The sequence below is a fragment of the Chiloscyllium plagiosum genome, unplaced genomic scaffold (genome assembly GCF_037043375.1).
Source record: "Chiloscyllium plagiosum isolate Xiang-an unplaced genomic scaffold, Cpla_swu_hap1 HiC_scaffold_12, whole genome shotgun sequence".
In the NCBI taxonomy this organism is placed as follows: Eukaryota; Metazoa; Chordata; class Chondrichthyes; order Orectolobiformes; family Hemiscylliidae; genus Chiloscyllium; species Chiloscyllium plagiosum.
The window spans coordinates 33,650,693-33,669,906 of record NW_028270150.1 but is presented as its reverse complement, the minus strand read 5'-3'; the positions used below and the strand labels follow the sequence as shown (position 1 = coordinate 33,669,906).

At 37.9% G+C, this 19,214-nt stretch overlaps 1 protein-coding gene across 1 annotated transcript in view; it reads left to right on the top strand.

Annotated features, from left to right (window-relative positions):
* Nucleotides 1–18,760, top strand: part of LOC122555318 (zinc finger protein 654-like) — a 56,553-nt gene extending 37,793 nt beyond the window's left edge. The window contains exons 6-9 of the mRNA XM_043701188.2: nucleotides 224–360; nucleotides 5,894–6,035; nucleotides 8,931–11,385; nucleotides 14,410–18,760. Of these exons, the coding sequence (XP_043557123.2) occupies nucleotides 224–360; nucleotides 5,894–6,035; nucleotides 8,931–11,384 (2,733 nt within the window). The 3' untranslated portion in view covers nucleotide 11,385; nucleotides 14,410–18,760. The remainder of the gene's footprint in view (nucleotides 1–223; nucleotides 361–5,893; nucleotides 6,036–8,930; nucleotides 11,386–14,409) is intronic.
* The last annotated feature ends 454 nt before the right edge of the window (nucleotides 18,761–19,214 follow it).

Below are 19,214 nucleotides of genomic sequence, written 5' to 3'. Positions count from 1 at the left end.
ATTCTGCAGTGAATGTAAATCTAATTTAATAATCGGGAAATAATAAACTGGCATCAATAAAAGTGATCCTGAAAAGAGCTAGAACAGAAACACAAACTGTTTATCATGTTCAAAGGAAAGACAAACTGCTCACTGACAAGGATATATTTCTGTTCGATCACAATGCTGTTAACAGATCAAAAGCATTTTTTGATTATTTTTCTCCTATTTTTGAATACATCAGATTGCCCAAATTGACTGCCAGGAAGCTCTTGATGTTATTTGCAGATTGGATTCAGAAGGGCAGGTGGAATTAGCTTGGATTTTGTGTGTGGCATTCCTTACTCAGCAGCTGCGGAATGGAGACATGTATTGTACGAGGTAAATATTGTTATTGCTTGTGAGGCTTTCATTTAGGAGATGAAATTATTGGTGCTGTGTGAGCAATAGATTGAAATACCTTACCAGGTAGTAAGCAGATTTTACATGGACATTCTAATTAAATTCCATATTGAGAGGATGCACAACCTCCATTTGCTCTTGCAATACAAATCTAAATAAGTTAAACAGTCCAAAAAGTGCATTTTCCTGAAATTATTTGATGCTCGTTCAGTACTGGGTTCTATTTTAAGAATTCCAATGTTCAACTGCTCTTAAAAATTTAAAGCGCTGAGGTGATTTTCTTTAGTGGCAAAATATATTTTATGTTGAGAAGTTTTATAGATTTGGCCCTTTTATTCTGTAGTCTTACTTTAATGGTTTATAAGTATTGATCTTTTATAACAAAAAGGCAAAAAATTCCTGCACCAGTAATTCAGTCAGTAAATTTTGAAATATATTGGAGTTTCAATTAACTTGTGCTGTGAATAAAGGATGACCAGTAGATATGCTGTACTTCAATTTACTGAAGAAGCCAAAATGTGGTGCTGGAAAAGCATAGCAGGTCAGGCAGCATCCGAGGAGCGGGAGATTCAACACTTTGGGCCCAAAACATCGACTTTCCTGCTCCTCAGATGCTGCCTGACCTACTTTGCATTTCAACTCTGATCTGTAGTCCTCACTTTCTGCCAATTTGCTAAAGAAATTTGATAAGCTTCAAATCTATGTTTACTGTGGAAAATAAAGGCTTATGATGTAGGGCAATATATTGTAATTGATAGATGATTACCTCGTTATCCAGAACTAATAGGTGTAAATGGCACTATTTCTGGTTAGTAAGATGTAATGAGTGACATGCAACAGGAATTGGTGCTGTGACTTTAACTTCTTACAATTTACGTAAATGCCTTTGAAGCCACGGTGTTTAAAGCTGCTGATGACACAATTTTCAATCTAAGAAGGCTATAAAGTGATAGGTTAAATAAATGGTTCAGGATCTGGCAAATGAAACAAAATGTGAAATTGTCCATTGCAATAAGAAAAACCAGAGCTTGCATATTTTCTAAATATGGGTAATGGTATCCTGGATACATGATTCACAAAAAGCTAATATGCACGTAGAGCAATTAATTAGAAAAGCTAATAGAATATTTTTGTTTATTGCTAGTGGAATTGAATATGAGGAGGGAATTCTCTAGTTATATTGGGCACTGTGTGACCACATGTGGAGTACTGTTTATTTGGTCTTGTTATTTAAGTTAGGATGTAAATCCATAGGAAGAACTTCAGAGAAGATTTGTTGTAGTAATGCCAGGATGGGTGTGTTGTAATCTGCAGAAAAATAAGACAGGCTAGGCTTTGATAAGCTTGAGTTGGGAAGAGTAAGATCAAAATACATCCTGAGTGGTCTTGACAAAGTGGACGTAGAAGGTTTGGTGGTTCTTTTGGAATAATCTAGAACTAAGTTCATTGCTTTTCTGAAAAAAAAAGAGGATTGTCCATTTAAAGCAAACAAGTGAATTTTTTGTAAGTTTAATGTTGAGGGGTATTGCTCCTCAGGGGAAAGCAACAATAGCCAAATTTGTTGCACCATGTTTCGGTCTGCACAGCGGAGAAATAACAAGTGTGGGAATGTAGTAGTTATCTCCAAATCAGTTGTGAAGGTATTTCTGTGGCTGCAAGCGAGGCTCCAGAATGATATGTTGCCTCACTGGTACACGGGTGATGAGGGTAGTCTTGAAGCAAGTGGGGACTTCAGATTGTCGCAAGGAGAGGTTAAAAATGTCTGAATACTCCTGCCAGTTGGTCCACACAGGGTCTGAGTGCATGGCTGGGGACTCCCGTTTGGGCCAGTCTCTTTCCATGGGATCACTTGTAAGAAGGCTGATCTAACTTATTGTGGCAGTGACCGTGGGTATGTGTGCATCCAAGGCTGTTGAGATAGATGATGTAATTTCACAAACCTTCAGTTCAAAGTGAGCAGAGAATGCGATGGGCTGTTACCTGCGATTCAGCCCCTTGCATTGACTGAGGACACAGTGATCCATTTAATAAAGTGAGAAACAACTAAGTTGTAAAGCTTGAATGACTTGCTCCTCTGGTTTTCTGTGTTAAATATTGTACTTTAACAGCAGAAGGTAGACTGGGACAGCATTTTCAAACTAAAGATGGAGAGGGGAAAAGGTTCCTGATTCCTCATGAAGGGTTTTTGCCTGAAACATCTTCTCTCCTGCTCCTTGGATGCTCCCTGACCTGCTGTGTTTTTTCAGCACCACATTCTTCGACTCTGATCTCCAGCATCTGCAGTCCTCACTTTCAACAAGAAAAGGTTACCTGGTTCTTAGTCCACTCCATTTCCAGGTTTCAGTATGAGGATATTTAGGCAGCAATCATTGTATCCTAAGGTTTGGATTGATAGAAAAGGAAAATAAGCATTATAGACTAAGAATAATTAACTAGGGGACAGAATACTTTGGGGTAGGATCAGAGCTGGGTCAGATAGACTGGAACAAAAGGTTGGAGTTGACAGTGTGGTCCTGGAGAAGTAGATCAGGCAGCATTGGAGGAGCAGTAAGTGCTTTTGCCTGAAACATCGACACTCCTCGGATGCTGCCTGACCTCCTGTGCTTTTCCAGCATCACACTCTCGACTCCAATCTCCAGCATCTGCAGTCTTCACTTTCGCCTGGAACAAAAGGTTGGCAGGAGAAGCCATGGCTGAACAATGAACTACTTTCAAAGAGATAGTTTGGGTCTAGTCCTCAAAAGACAGATGACTAACCAACCCAGAGGCCTCGAGAAACTCAAATATAGAAAAGTGTGCTTGTGGCAGACTTAAGAGAAAACACAATTGAGTACCAAGAGGAAGACAGAAGGTTTAGAGGAAGGTGTGAAAGCAAATTGGAGATGCAAAGGGGGACTGTGAAGAGACTGGTGGTCAACATAAATCAGTATCACAAAAATATTAAGGTACATCAACAGTGAGCGTGTGGTAATAGGAAGAAAATGATTTGCACGTGGGAGCAAGAGGTATGACTGAGGTGTAAACTGAAGAGGTAATTGGCTTTGCCAAGAAGGTGGATTCTACCCAAGTCACTGTGACAGAGGAAGAAACTTATCACAAGTTGAGGAGGGGGTGTTGTTGAGGCTGTCAATACTTGAAGTTGACCAGAACTGAGTGAGATACATCAAAGGTTGTTGAGGGAAGAGTAAGTAGAATTTGCAGGGGCACCGAAATAAAATTCGACTTCCCTAAACCAGTGTAGGGGAAATGTTGAGAAAGTTAGAGATTTACACTCATTCCTCCTTTGTTCAAGAACAGTTGTAGGATGAGCCCTGCAAATACTGACTGATCAGTTTGATGTCAGTGATGAAGAAGCTTCTAGAACTTTTTTTATATATTAATCACATGTGAAAAGGTAGTTATGATTAGAAATCCATGCTGGCTTTTCGTAAAGGGAAAATGGTGGCTAACTAATTTGGTGGAGTTTTCTTTTCAAGAGTAGCAGGAAAGTTTAATGAGGATAATACTGTTCATGTAGTATACATGACTTCCAGAAAGGGGTTTGATACAATGTCACACCACAAACTTGAGACAAATGCAATAAAAAGGGCAGACGCAATATCGATATGGAAATAGCTGAGAAATAGGAAATGAAGAGACGTCAATAAATATTTTTCAGATTGGAGGCAGTCTTGTAGTAGAGTGCTACAGATGTCTGAATTGGGATCCTTTCTTTCCCCTTATGCATAAACGAACCAGGTTTTTGTGTGCAGGGCACAGTTTGCCGATGGTAGAAAAATTGGAATAATTTCACCCTGTGAGGATAGTGTAGACCTTGAAAATGATATAAACATAGGTTGATGGAGAGGCAGGTTGATAGCAGCTTAACAAGCAGATGTTAGGTGATGCATTTTGGTATGAAAAACATTGGTAGACAATACAGAATAGGGCGTACATGAGTAGAGGGACCTGTAAGTGCATGTGTGTAGATCATTGAAGTCAAATGGACATATAGGGAGAACAGTTAATAAAGTATACAGTATGGTGGGCTTTATTGGAGTACAAGACCATGCCGAAGACGCTGCTGAACTCGTACAAAACACATGTTCAATGTTGTGGTTCTGTTCGCCGAGCTGGAAATTTTTGTTGCAAATGTTTCGTCCCCTGTCTAGGTGACATCCTCAGTGCTTGGGAGCCTCCTGTGAAGTGCTTCTGTGGTGTTTCCTCTGGCATTTATAGTGGCCTGACCCTGCCGCTTCCGGTTGTCAGTTTCAGCTTCACAATGCCAGAGGAAACACCACAGAAGCGCTTCACAGGAGGCTCCCAAGCACTGAGGATGTCACCTAGACAGGGGACGAAACGTTTGCAACAAAAATTTCCAGCTCGGCGAACAGAACCACAACAATGAGCACCCGAGCTACAAATCTTCACCCAAACTTTGAACACATGTTCAGTCTCAGCTGGAGTAATGTGTATAGTTCTAGATTACACACATTGTGAAGATACACATGTAGTGGAGAGAGTACAGAAGAGATTTAGTAAAATATTCCAGGGGTGAGAAACCTCAACTAACTATGAGGCTACTTTACGGAGATTGGAACTGTTCTCCTTGGAGAGAAGGCTAAGAGGGCAACTTTAAAATGATTCGAATGTAACAAATCTGATGCAAGAAAAGCTTTTTCACACAAGTAGTTTGGGTCTGGAATGCACTGCTTGAAAGTGTAGTGAAAGCAGATTTCATTGAGGTATTCAGGAGGACATCAGATGAATATTTAAATGGAAATAATGTGCAAGGGTACAGGATAAGGCTAGAGAATGGCGCAAGTCATAATACTCATGTAGCAGATCTGATGGAATGAAGGTTGTTTCCTACACTGTAATGATTTGTGATTCTGGGCCAAATGACCTACTTCTCATACATTTTTCCTTAACTTTAAAAAATATGGGAGTAATTAATTCCACAAGTTTGTGTTTATCATTCTTATGCAAAGGTTGTTACCAAAAATTGTGGCACTTTATTGACAAAGTGAAGACACTTAATGGATCTAATTTCCTTCAATGCCCTGAATTTTAATTCGCCTTTTTTCCTCACCTTGACTGCTCAAAATATACTTAGTTATTCCATTGATACGCTGTCATGATTGGAACAATTTGTAAAGGCTTGTAGTTTAGTGTTTCCAAGTTGCATTACTTTGAAAAATGTTAGCAACATTCACTTGAAATGTTTGTGATGCTAGCTGAAGGGCTAAGAGTAATGAATTTTGAAAAAAAGTGTTATAAGATTTAATCTGCTTTCTTGCCAGATTACATTGAATTGGGCTGGAGTCATTGTTTTTGTTTTGGATGGGTTGGACAATGGATTGGAGAGGAGAACTTTCTAAACTGTTTAGTGCAAAACCTACTTGGGTGAGCCAAACTAGAAACCAGTACATGGCACATTAGTTAATTGGGCAGTAGCCTCGAACTATCCTCCAGTGGTTGTAAGGATAACTTCAATTTTAGCCTGTTACTGTAAGCTTTTAATTTTATACAGGGAATTGATACTGGTGTGGAGCAAACTGCAGCTGAAACTTGATTCATCCAAGCAACACTTTCTAGAGAAATGTCGTCATCTTTTATTAACATCCAGAAATGTGAATCATATCTTCCTCTTTATTAGGGTCATTCAGAATGAGGTAAGCAACTTACTGCTGTGCATTGATCATTAAAATACTGTGGGCAATTATAGAAAATAGTAAGAAAAGCAAATTATCGGGCTTTCTATTGAGAGGACTATAATGAAAAGGATGTAGAGATTGAGCAGTAGTTATAAAAAAACCCTAGACTAACCACAGCTGAGGAAGAATATATTAGCCTTGGCAGACTGGTAACTACAGTGCAGGGGTTAAATTAACAGGAAATGTTACGCAACTCTGTAGATATTTTTAATTAACCTGTTTAGTGTGATGCACGCCTAGAGCATGTGGGACTTGAACCTGGGCCTCTTGGTCTGAAGGAGGGGAAACTACCATTGTGCTATAAGAGCACTCAACTAAGATTGTTCCCAGGGGTTTAGCATTGTGTTATTTATCAAAGCTTTCAAGACATTAAGGACAGTTGGAAGTGAATGATTTTCATTTGATTAGGGAATCTGGGATTAGGCGAATAATTTAAGAAGTTAGATTTCAGCCTGTAACACATAATTAGGAAGTGCAAATGATGTTAAAAGTTTAGAACTGCTTCCGCGACTGCCAGGTGTTGCTTCAATTGTTAATTGTAAATCAGGTTAATGAGCTTTGCTTAATCAAGGGTATTATGGATTTAAGATGAACATCAACGGTGATCTCATTGGTGAAACAGATGGGAGAAATTATCTGTTTACTCCTACAAATCTATCATATAGTGGTTTATAAATCTTAGTTTGGTTTATTAATTAGAGAGGTATCAAAGTTTTTTTTAATATTCTCTTGTGGGATGTAGGCATCTAGCTTACCAGCCTTTATTGTCTATCCTTAGTTGTCCTTGAGAATGTGATGGTGAGGAGGAGCTGTTTCTGCTATTGTCTTTACTGGTGCCTAGGTCACTGCCAGGTGATTTGTAGTTTCTTGTTTTTCTTTGTTGAGATTGATAAAATTGAGTGACTTGCTATGCCATTTCAGAGAGCAGTTGAGAGTGGATCACATTGCTGTGGCTCTAGTGTCAAATGTAGGCCAGGCCAGGTAAGGATTTCCTTCTGTGAGCCAGGTGGGTTTTTCCAGCAATCGGCAATTGTTTTAAGGTCATCAGTAGATTCTTAGTTCCAGACAATTTCTATAAATCACATTCTGCCATCTGCCATAGTGGGATTCAAACCTGGATCTCAGAACATTAGCTGAGCTTCTGGATTAATAGTCTTGCAATAAGGCTTTGCCATTGCCTTCTCATCATCATAGTTGATTTTGTGCATAGCAGTGATAATTTATCATTTTATGTGCTGAAATATTGAAACTTCAGCTCCTTTTAACCTTAATTACTATTTAATTGCAGGCCAGTACTCTACAAATGTTTTACTCAATCATAATTTATTGCCTTCTATGGAAAATTTGATCATTCATGCTTCAGACTTTTGGTGTTTTTCATTGGATGACCAGCTAGTTTTAAAGTTGTAGAGTCGTAGAGCATGGAAACAGATCCTTCAGTCCAACTAGTCCCCGCCAATCCCAAACTAAACTAGTCCCACTTTCCTGCACTTGGCTCATATACCTCCAAACCTTTCCTGTTCATGTACATATGCAAATGTGTTTAAAACATTATAAATGTACGTGCATTCACCACTTTCTCTGGCAGTTCATTCCAAATACAAACCATAATGTTCAAAAACATTTCCCATCATGTTCTTTTTGAATCTTTCTCCTCTCACCTTAAAAATATGCTCCCTAGTTTTGCCCCCCCCCAAGAACTTATCTGAAACCAGAAAAAAGCCTTCTCCTCTAGTCCTCTATCAGTCAGCTTTCAAATCTCTGGACAAACACAAAAACACTCCAGAGCTGTCGAGCAAACATGTAGACAAGCCTCTCCCAAGCAATCGTGTGTAAAACAATCTCTCTTCCTTCATTTTTTTTTGCATATTTCTTTTAAACTATAAAAGTTTTAAACAGAGAAAAAAAAACTCCCTCTCCAGATCGACACTTGACAAACATGTGGAGGCGGGCGGAATGCACTTGAGCATTTTCCTTTTTCTTAATTTTGGACTAAAAAATCTAAAAAAAATCTACAACTGAAAATTTTCTTCTCCTCTCTATCATGACAATAAACCCATAAGACAAGTCTGCAACTCAGGAGCAGTTGCAAGCTCCACACTTCTCTGGTTCCACCATTTTCCTTTATTATAAAGATTCTGCATATTTGAACTTTTGATTTAAAAGAAATATTTTAGAGAATCTTATTTGTTTGTACAAATGTATATCTTCCTGGTGACTATATATTAAGAAGTAGGGAGGCAACAGCACAGGGGTAATGTTACTGGACGAATAGTCTAGAACTCCATTTTAATGTTCTGAGGACATGGGTTTGAATCCCACTTTGACAGAAGGTGAAATTTGACGTCAACAAAAAAAATCTGGAATTTTTTTAAAAACCGGCTAATTCTATAATAACCATACAACCATTGTCGATTGTAATGAAAACCCATCAGTTTCACTAATGTCCTTTAGGGAAGGAATGTGGCCATCCTTATCTGGTTTTGCCTACATGGGACTTAACCCAGGTTGAGTCTTAATTGCCAACTGGATATTTTAAAGATGGGCACTAAGTGCTGGCCTGGTTAGTGACATCTTCTGTATGAACTTTTAAAAAGCTACATTACTGGGTGCAGTAAAGGAAGATTTCAGTTCTACATATTTTTGGTGCAGCTTCTCCAAAATCTTTATTTACTGTAATCTATATAGCACTGGACTTATTCTGTTTATTGTACAGAGGTGCAAATTATGAATCACCTTGCTATTGCTGACACTTCTCTCTAAAGCCGCAATGTATTTTGTGACAGTGCATTTTTGTTCTTTGGTTTTAAATGCAAAATCAAATAATTTTGCATATGCATTATTTAAACATAGGTTGGAGCTGAAGGCTTGCAGTTCTGTGTGGAGCTTTGTGCACGTGCTCTACGGATTGATTACCAAGATGAACCAAATACTAAAACTTTGGTGTGTAAAACACTCTCCTATCTGCTGCCAAATGATTTGGATTTCTGTAGAGCTTGCACCATTACAGTCTTTTTCTCTGAGTGCACATTGGAATCTTTCCATGCTGTTGAAAGTCTGTACAGTCAGCCAGATCAGCTGTACACAGAAGATACTAGTTTGGTTCCAAGTTTCCTTCGCTGTGAGCTGCTGCTTGTTTTAAAAACCACCTGGCCTTTTGATCCAGAATTTTGGGACTGGCGGATTTTGAAGAAAAACTGTCTCGCTTTAATGCGTGACAAAGTAGCCTTAACTCATGGATGTAAACTAGTTTCAAAGAATGGAAATACCATGTCTCATAATGGAAATTCAAAAATCAAGACTAAGGAAAAACCTACTAAAATGCCACAGTTAATCCCAGGTGCATCCAGAGCAGATGGCCACCTTGCTTCAATGCATCGCTGTGTGTTATGTAAAAAGGAATTTCTTGGTGGGCACATTGTACGCCATGCACAGGTTCATCCGCAAAAAGGTGCCTTCTCTTGCCTAATTTGTGCAAGAAAATTCAGATTGAGGGGACAAATGCTTAAACATTTAAAGACTCATGTGCGAAAGCTTCAAAAGCAAAAACTTGCTGCTCGGACAAATACTCACGAATCTTCCAGTGTTAATGATGGTTTGAAGGAAACCTGTATGCTCATAAATGGAGTTCTTGGTAGTGAAAACAGGTCAGCTACTTCAGAAACTGCTAGTGTAGATAAGCAGACTAAACTCAGAAAGTTAACAGAGGACGAGGATAATAAAATTAGTATTGCTGATGCTCCAGATGAGCCACAGTGTTCGACTGATCTACATGGACCACTGAATGAATGTTTGAAAATTCAGGAAGATCCTAATAAAGATGTTGCTCCTCAACCGGATGATGATGTGGTTGATCAAGTGACAAAGGAAATATTTGATTCGGATACAGCAGCTGTTCAAACTGAAAAGAACGTGAAGAACTGTGTTCTTACTAAACAAAATTTGACCTCTCACAAAAATAATGGAGCTCTGTGCCGACAAGAACAGACAGAAGATAGTTCTGCTTCAAAAGAAGAGTTGGAAAATGAGAGTGAACGTGAAAGTTTCCTCTCTTGTCCAGGCCATGGTTGTTCAAAGATCTTCAGTAAGATTCAATTTCTGACTAAGCATGCACGGAAATGTCACTCCTCTGATGAAAATGTGCAAGATTACCTAATGAAGTGGTATAAGGGCAAGTGCCGTTATTGCCAAAGAAAATTCACACATTCCCAGCATTTGATTGACCACCTTAAAAGGCATCAGTATCCAAAATTGTATTTCTGTTTACAGTGTGGCTGTGGCCAGACATTTAAATCTGCTTCAGAACTTGCAACTCATACCAAGGGTCACGAAGCTTTTCGGGCACAGTGCAGCTTTCGTGACTGTGATAAATTGTTTGATGAACTTGATATGCTTTATGAGCATGAGGCACAACATTACTTAAGTGGCAAACCTATCCGACTCACTGAATGTGATCAAAGAAACTTTCAGACAAGCAAAGTCCAGAGCCACCAGGAAAAGGCAAGTGAAGACAAATGTTTGAAAGGTGAACAGAATCCTATGGAATTGCTCGTTCCATTGTGGAAGTCACGAAAAGAGTTATCGGAACCAAAGACTTACCTTCACAATATGGTTAGCAAGCAAAGTGGAAATCAAAATGGAGATGGTAAATTAACTGATACTCTGCATATTTCAGTTGAATCAGATGAGAAGACCTTGCCTGTTGAATCAGGCAGTGAAAGCTGTTGTATTAATAATAAACAAATAGTAAATGGGCATAGTAACTTGAAAGACATTTCGAGTGAGTCAAACCCTACAAATCCATTTTACTCAGGTGATATGTCAAGTGATGGTGTTGCTGATTTAGATCAGACTCGTCTTACAACAGATGCTTCAAGCTCGGAGTCTACACCAGCAGTGTTGAATAACAGTGTTTCAAAAGGTGCTGTAATTGAAGTGTCACAGAATGCCAGCGATCTGTCACAACAGAGTAATGTTCCTCCAGTTTTGCATGCATCCTCTAGCCAAGAGCAGAAGAGTAATAGTGGTAGGGACGAACATAAGGGCTATGGCAGATTACAAAAGTACTACAGACCACAGCCTCCAAGCTACCTAGATGAACGATATATCAGTATGCCAAAACGAAGGAAGTTAGCCACAGATTCAAATCAGCCCCCCCATTCACATACAAATGCAGTTAATGTGAAAAATGAACGACACATATGTCGAAAGTGCTTCATGATCTTCAACAGCGTTGAAGCGTTAGACGGGCACAGCACCGGGGACAATTGTAGACCGCTCTTTGTTATGGAATCGGATAGTGATTAAGGTAAGTGGAATGGTTGAAGTTCTCAAAGTATGAATAATTAACTTGGTTATTGAGTATATCCATAATTTTGTTTCAAAGGGGGCTCTGAATGACTGACCTGATGGGAAATTTATGTATTTTATGAAATGTCTAATTTGAAGCAACTCTTGTAAAGGGTTTAAAAGAGATTATATATAAAAAGAAAAGGTAGGTTACAGAGCTAAAAGTGATGTGATGTTTCTTGATGATGGGAAGTTGTGAAGTTTCCTGCAGATATTTTCCTATATTGAAACATAAAACTGGCTTAAAGCACTAACAGTGGGAGTAATAGCAAGCAGACTGCTTACTCCCAGTGTGTCTTGCGTCTCCTGTTCGTCCTTTCGTTACACAGATATAAGTCCAGCAGAAGCCATTCGTCATACTTAGTTCTGCTGAGTCAGTCAGATGGGATTTTTTGTTGGTAAGTAGAAGTCTGATTAAGTATAGTACAAATCTGAATCAGGAAGTTTTTTTTTTGACACAATAAATGTCATTGAGCATGGTATCATACTTCCAAAAATCAATTACACTGATGTCAAGTGACTTTTAATCATACTGCACATAGATTTTTACATGTAAGTGCAGAAAAGCTGCATAATATTTTGTACCAACCCTGGTAGCCCATAATTGCATTGGCTAGCCTAAAGTTTAATAATTTGATAATGTAATTCTTGCTATAAACTATAGAGTCATAGAGATGTACATCACGGAAACAGACCCTTTGGTCCAACCCGTCCATGCCGACCAGATATCCCAACCCAATCTAGTCCCACCTGCCAGCACCCGGCCCATATCCCTCCAAACCCTTCCTATTCATATACCTATCCAAAAGCCCTTAAAATGTTGCAATTGTACCAGCCTCCACCATTTCCTCTGGCAGCTCATTTCATGCATGTACCACTCTGCGTGAAAACGTTGCTCCTTAGGTCTCTTTTATATCTTTCCCCTCTCATCCTAAACCTATGCCGTCTAGTTCTGGACTCCCCCACTCCAGGGAAAAGACTTTGCCTATTTATCCTATCCATGCCCCTCATAATTTTGTAAACCTCTGTAAGGTCACCCCTCAGCCTCCGATGCTCCAAAGAAAACAGCCCCAGCCTGTTCAGCCTCTCCCTATAGCTCAAATCCTCCAATCCTGGCAACATCCTTGTAAATCTTTTCTGAACCCTTTCAAGTTTCACAACATCTTTCCGATAGGAAGGAGACCAGAATTGCATGTAATATTCCAGCAGTGGCCTAACCAATGTCCTGTAAAGCCGCAACATGACCTCCCATCTCCCGAACTCAATACTCTGACCGATAAAGGAAAGCATACCAAATGTTACCTTTACTATCCTATCTACCTGCGACTCCACTTTCAAGGAGCTATGAACCTGCACTCCAAGGTCTCTTTGTTCAGCAACATTCCCTAGGACCTTACCATAAAGTGTATACGTCCTGCTAAGATTTGCTTGCCCAAAATGCAGCACCTCGCATTTATCTGAATTAAACTCCATCTGCCACTTCTCAGCCCATTGGCCCATCTGGTCAAGATCCTGTTGTAATTTGAGGTAACTTTCTTTGCTCTCCACTAGTAGGTATAGGAAATGCTGGATGATTAAAGAAATTGAGGGTTTGGTTAAGAAAAAGAAGTAAGTATATGTCAGGTATAGAAGGGATAGATAGAGTGAATCCTTAGAGTATGAGTATACTTAAGAGGGAAATCAGGAGGGCAAAAAGGGGACATGAGATAGCTTTGGCAAATTGAATTAAGGAGAATCCAAAGGGATTTTACAAATACATTAAGGAAATAGGGTAAGTAGGGAGAGAATAAGGCCCCTCAAGAGTCAGCAAGGCGGCCTTTGTGTGGAGCTGCAGAAAATGGGGGAGATACTAAACGAATATTTTGCATCAGTTTTATTGTGGAAAAGGACATTGAAGATATAGAATGTGGATTCTCGATATCTCATTTCTGAAGGCTTCCCATTTTCCAGCCGTCCCTTTGCCTGCAAACATTTGCCCCCAATCAGCTTTTGAAAGATCTTGCCTAATACCATCAAAATTGCCTTTTCTCCAATTTAGAACTACAACTCTTAGATCTGGTCTATCCTTTTCCATCACTATTTTTAATCTCGTAGAATTATGGTCGCTGGCCCCAAAGTGCTTCCCCACTGACACCTCAGTCACCTGCCCTGCCTTATTTCCCAAGAGTGGGTCAAGGTTTGCACCTTCTCTAGTAGGTACATCCACATACTGAATCAGAAAATTGTCTTGTACGCACTTGACAAATTCCTCTCCATCTAAACCCTTAACACTATGGCAGTCCCAGTCTATGTTTGGAAAATTAAAATCTCCCACCATAACCACCCTATTATTCTTACAGATAACTGAAATCTCCTTACAAATTTGTTTCTCAATTTCCCTCTGACTATTAGGGAGTCTATAATGCAATCAGAATAAGGTGATCATCCCTTTTTTATTTCTCAGTTCCATCCAAATAATTTCCCTAGATGTATTTCTGGGAATATCCTCCCTCAGTACAGCTGTAATGCTATCCCTTATCAAAAATGCCACTCCCCCTCCTCTCTCGCCTCCGTTTTTCTCCTTCCTGTAGCATTTGTATCCTGGAAAATTAAGCTGCCAGTCCTGCCCATCCCTGAGCAGTTGACAAATGTAATCAAATTGACTGTAGGAAACAAAATGAATGCCTTTCTCTGGACAAATATTTTGAGATCTCTTTCGAAACTGGATCTGATGTACAAATGAGACTTGCTTTGGTTCATAGAGCTATCTCCCATGTTAGTTTAGTGTCTGTCATTGATTTTCACTTTAATTACTTGGGATATTCATTCTGCATTTGTTGAACCATTATCTTAGCAAAATTAGACTTCTAATTGGAAAATCAAGTTATCCAGTCTATGGGCTCTTAATTTGAATTATAGATTATACTGTATATGTCCATCTTTATGATTCAATTTAAGTAAAATGAGTATGAATGAATGATTATAGTTCATTTCTGCCTTCCAGGTTACTACGAGTTCCTTGCAAAAGAATGGACATTCTGACATATCAATTGATAAGTCAAACTAGGATATCAATTTTACTGTACAGAGTTCATCTCAACTTAATCCAAGTGCCATGTAAGGTCTATAAGTTCAGCACAGTGAAAAGGTTAAAGAAGACAAAATATCAAGCATATGTGTTTGAGATGGACACCAAATTTAAAAGCAGTAGCACTTATTCACGAAGTGCTCCTACACTGAAGAGTCATGAAAAGTGTGGATAAATCTGTGATACATTGTAGAAATGGATATGAAGTGCAGACCTACATAAATGCATGAACATTTGTCCTGCCACATCAAATTGGAAATTTAGTGCACTACAAAAAGGGCAGTAGTCTAACAGCACAATAGGAGAGAACCAGAAAACATGTGTGGGCTAAATCTTGTTGGAGTATGGCATCTCACAGCCTGCACTGTTCGACTTTTTTCAGCCCCCTTCAGTTTGAATATAATTTGTGTAGTATCTTGCTGGAAATATGAACTCTTAACAGGGCACCAGTGAGGGACTTAGTCAAAAGCAGAACGAGAGTATATCTAACTCAGTAAAGTTTATGTATCAGTAAGTGAAGTGGCAATGTAGAAAATGTTTATGTGAATTGACTCTAATCAGGTGAAGAAAGTGATACGTGAGGAAATAAAGATTGGATTAAGAGGGCAAAATAAATAATTTAAATTTAAAATTTGTCTAAATCTCTAAGAAGCTACTGCATGCAGGATTGAAGCTCAATGGTTTAAATTGAGAGCAGAAATTTTGAGTGAAGTTGAATTAATCATTGGGTTGTTAATTATGAGCACGAATGAAATAGAGGTTTTAATCTGGCAATTGTTGTGCAAAACCAGCAAGTTAAGGGGAGATGTAGTTGAACGTGAGGCAAATGGTAGAATGACAAAAGTTGACCAGAATGTTCTGGAGGTTCATAACTTAATGGTGTTTCTCTTTTGAAACATGCTGGCCAATTTGCATATTAATAATACCCTGCATCCCAAGCAAACGATTATCTTTTCTGGAACATGTCAGCCATTGTAAATGCTGTTAAGGATAGGTGTGGTAAACCCAAGTTAGTTAAGCACAGTGAAGAGTATAAATCTATTCATTGTAACAGTTTGAGGAATTCCTGATGTATATGCCCAATTGTCTTCCAAAACAAGCACAATGTTGAAGAGTTTTTGCTCTTTAATGTGTGCTGAAGAAATGAGAGGTGAACAAGAAGTTCAAAGTTGACTAGCATAATAAAGATTTTTTTTCTTTCTGGGTGCATTTATCTTCTGTTGTGATACAATGAGGATATTGACTGTACATATTACAATTATTAAGGCTGTTATTGTTAAACACTGGACTCTGACTCCCAGTTTTTCTACTTTTATAAGGCATTCAGAATAGCATGCACTTTGGTATAACATGCAAAATGCTTAGCTACTTAAAAGACTGCTGCATTAATGATGTAGTGTTTTTTGTTCAGAATGTTTGTTTACCTCAAGCAGTGTGTGAAAGTTTAGTCCTAATGCACTAAAATAGCTCTTGACAGAGCTTTTCAAATCTGAACATTTTGTTCATCTTAACTCAAAAAAAAAATCCTATGTGAAATTGGACTGATTTATAGAGGAAAATGCAAGCATTCTGCTCCTAATTGGTGTTTGTTTCCAATATGAAAATGAAAGAGTAACAATCCGACAGTAGTCACCTGTGAAATTTAAAATTGCCTTGATCTGAATGGAAAGCAGTGATGGATGGCCTTCACTTTACATCTCTGAAAATGCTACAGAAGTCAAGAAAAATGAGTTTACTGCCACAAAACTCAAATGCTAAATGTGTTCCTATCCATGCATTACAAGAAATGGGAGAGGGGGAAAAGCAATAATGATACATCTGAAGGTGATATGCAAAAACCAAGTTTCTTCAATTTACACTGAGAACTTACTTGGCCAAACAGGCCCTCAGCTCAAATGCCTTATGTTGAATGCAGGGAGATTACTAACTGCAAAAGAGTGCTGATTTTCTTTTAAATTGTCCATTAGAAATTTAATAATTTTGCTTTAAATTCTGATCAATGATGTTTGCTCTGCAAATAATAATGAAGTATCCATGATAACAATTCATCGCCTACTGTTGCATCTATGGTATTGCTGTGTGGTGGTTAGTCTTGGAACTCGTATTTGTGATTGGAAAATGAGGCAACAATGCAAGCAGCTGGCTAAATATTCCTTGATCTGGTAATTGTTGAAGAAAGTCAACCTTTTCAGAAAGTTAGGTGAGATAATTTTAAGGAGTTTGCTTTTTCAGTTTTAAAGTTGTATAAATAAACCATAAATCACAAGCAAGAAGAGCAAGAAATATAAATGTTAGCATTCTACTTGTTGAGGAAAGTTCTTTGCCTCAGCAAAGTTCAAAGTCAGGACCAAGGTCACTGTTTGTTGGTTAGTCTGTTAATGAATAGTATTACATGCACATAGTTGCTGCTTTGTGTGAGTGTAGAGGAATTATCACTCCCGTAGGCTTAGTTCTGGACAAAATATGTGACCACAAGTATTGAAGCAATGTAAAATTAGAAAGATGATCACCATGACAAGTTAAACTGAGAGCACACCTCTTAATTTATTCTCTGGTACATGAACATACAATTGTACGTAATAAATTTCAGTACAGCACAATTTTATTTTCTAATAGCTTCTTGTTATGAAGCTTACATCAGTCATTTATAGTTTGTTTTCCATTCATCTTGAACAGGCCTAATGGTCTGACAAACTACATGCAATCCAATAATTTTTGAAGACCAGGTTTTTTACATTTGAACATTTTAGAGTGGTAGAACCCATCAGTACTAGGTTTTTGCGTCATCAATATTGCTTGCAATTTGATAAAGTATTTTTCTAACAACACTAAATTGATCACTTGCATTAAAAAAAATCAGGTATGGATAAAGGTCAATTTGGCCTGTTGAGCTCTGCTTTTTAGCAGCATTTTTGCCTTGTTTTTAAAGAGATCTTTACGCATGTAAGACAAAAGGATCAAGGTTGGAAGAATGAGGGAACTAATTTCTGATTACTGATTTTTAGATAGGAGTACCAATTTAATAGCTGGACTTTGCAATGTAGGAATGAAACCTTAATAGGAAATATCAAGTCAGATGAATGAATGAAATTGGAAGCATGGTTGAGCCCAGGTGAAAGCTTGTAATAACTTGTAGTAAGGCAGCAGATGCCATTTCAATCTGTCATAAATCTTGACAGAATTAAATAATTGGATTAGATATCCATGCATCTAATTTTATATTTGGGCCTTTTCCTGTTATCACATTGCATAAGTTTTCAGTGTTGTCCAGTTTTAACATCTGTGCATTAAAACAACCTAGAAAATGTTCCTGTTGAATTAATTGCCAGTCCTGAATAAAGTAGCTATATCTTAGGTAAGATAGTAAATGACCGGTGGATAAAGGCACAATGAAACAAATTACAAATTCCTAAGTAGTGCATTACACTATTTAAGGATATGATGTATCTGTTGACAGTTACTGTTGTGTCCTGTAACAAAATAATATAAAACTACTGTTTTAAGTAGGAAAATGTACATTGAAAAATATTTTTAATTTTTGCAATCTGATTTATTAACTCTAAGGTTTCCTACAAACCTAGTCCTTAAGAGGAAGTAAAAACTATGAACAACATGTCTACTAAAATTTACGAGTAATATGCAGATACCTTGTACATGCAATGCTGCTTGGAAGAATGCAAACAATTAACGATTGTAAATTGCCCACCTGTGCATTAAACAAGCAGCAGTTCAGTTCTTCATTTAAAGCACTTTAAAGTGCAATTGTCATTCTCAGGTCATTTTTCTGGGATTTTCCATCACAGCATTAATTTTCCTCTTAGTTTTGCGATAATTCAAAAAAGCTCCTTTTAAAGAACTATTTATTTCTTTTCCTTATTGAAAAAGGCACTGATAACTAAGGGAGGAAAGCCTTATGTGGTATCAATTTTTTCTTGTATTTTTAAACTGAGATTGGAAGAAAATTCCATGGAAGATTAAATACACTTTGAAATGTTAACTTTTGCACTTTTCACTATTGATTATTTGTAATGGAACTATTTAAAATTTGGTTTGGCAAGTTCTACATTTTGTGCTTCTTGTTGAACATTGTACATTATTCTACCTTTATGCTTGTTAATATAAAGCTCAAGCTGAGCCATAAAGGAACAGCAGTCATTTTGATGAATATGGTCTAGAGTTTAATTTTGATGCAGTTCTGAAAACATGATTCAAAAAATTTAGGTTTTTGTACATTGCCTGAATTTACTGATTAAAAATCACTGTTGTCTCCATTTGTATGTATTACATTTCCCAAAATCCAACTGCACAGTGAGTGGGTAAGTACATTGCATTGTGGTCTGTGATCAATAGTGGGTTAGCAGCTGGCTTAATATAAAAGTGCTCTCTTTCCCACTCTCCTTCTGAAAAATAATTATTTACTGAGCAAAGCAACTGGGATTGATGACCTGCTTTTATACTTCTCCCCTCATTGTCTAAATGAACAATTCTTGTGAAACCAGGCTGAAATTAAGATTTTTACTTTTATTCCCATGTTGCATAGCAAGTAAGATCAAGACACTGGGGAAACTGATGGCATAAATTCAATAATCATGTCCTTCATTTTGATCAAAGTGACATTTCAGTCCTGCAAAATAAGGTGATTAGAATTGGGGCCAAGGGTGTTCCAATCATGAACATTTAGAAAATTGCTACAAGGGAAGGTAAATCTGTGGTGAAACTTG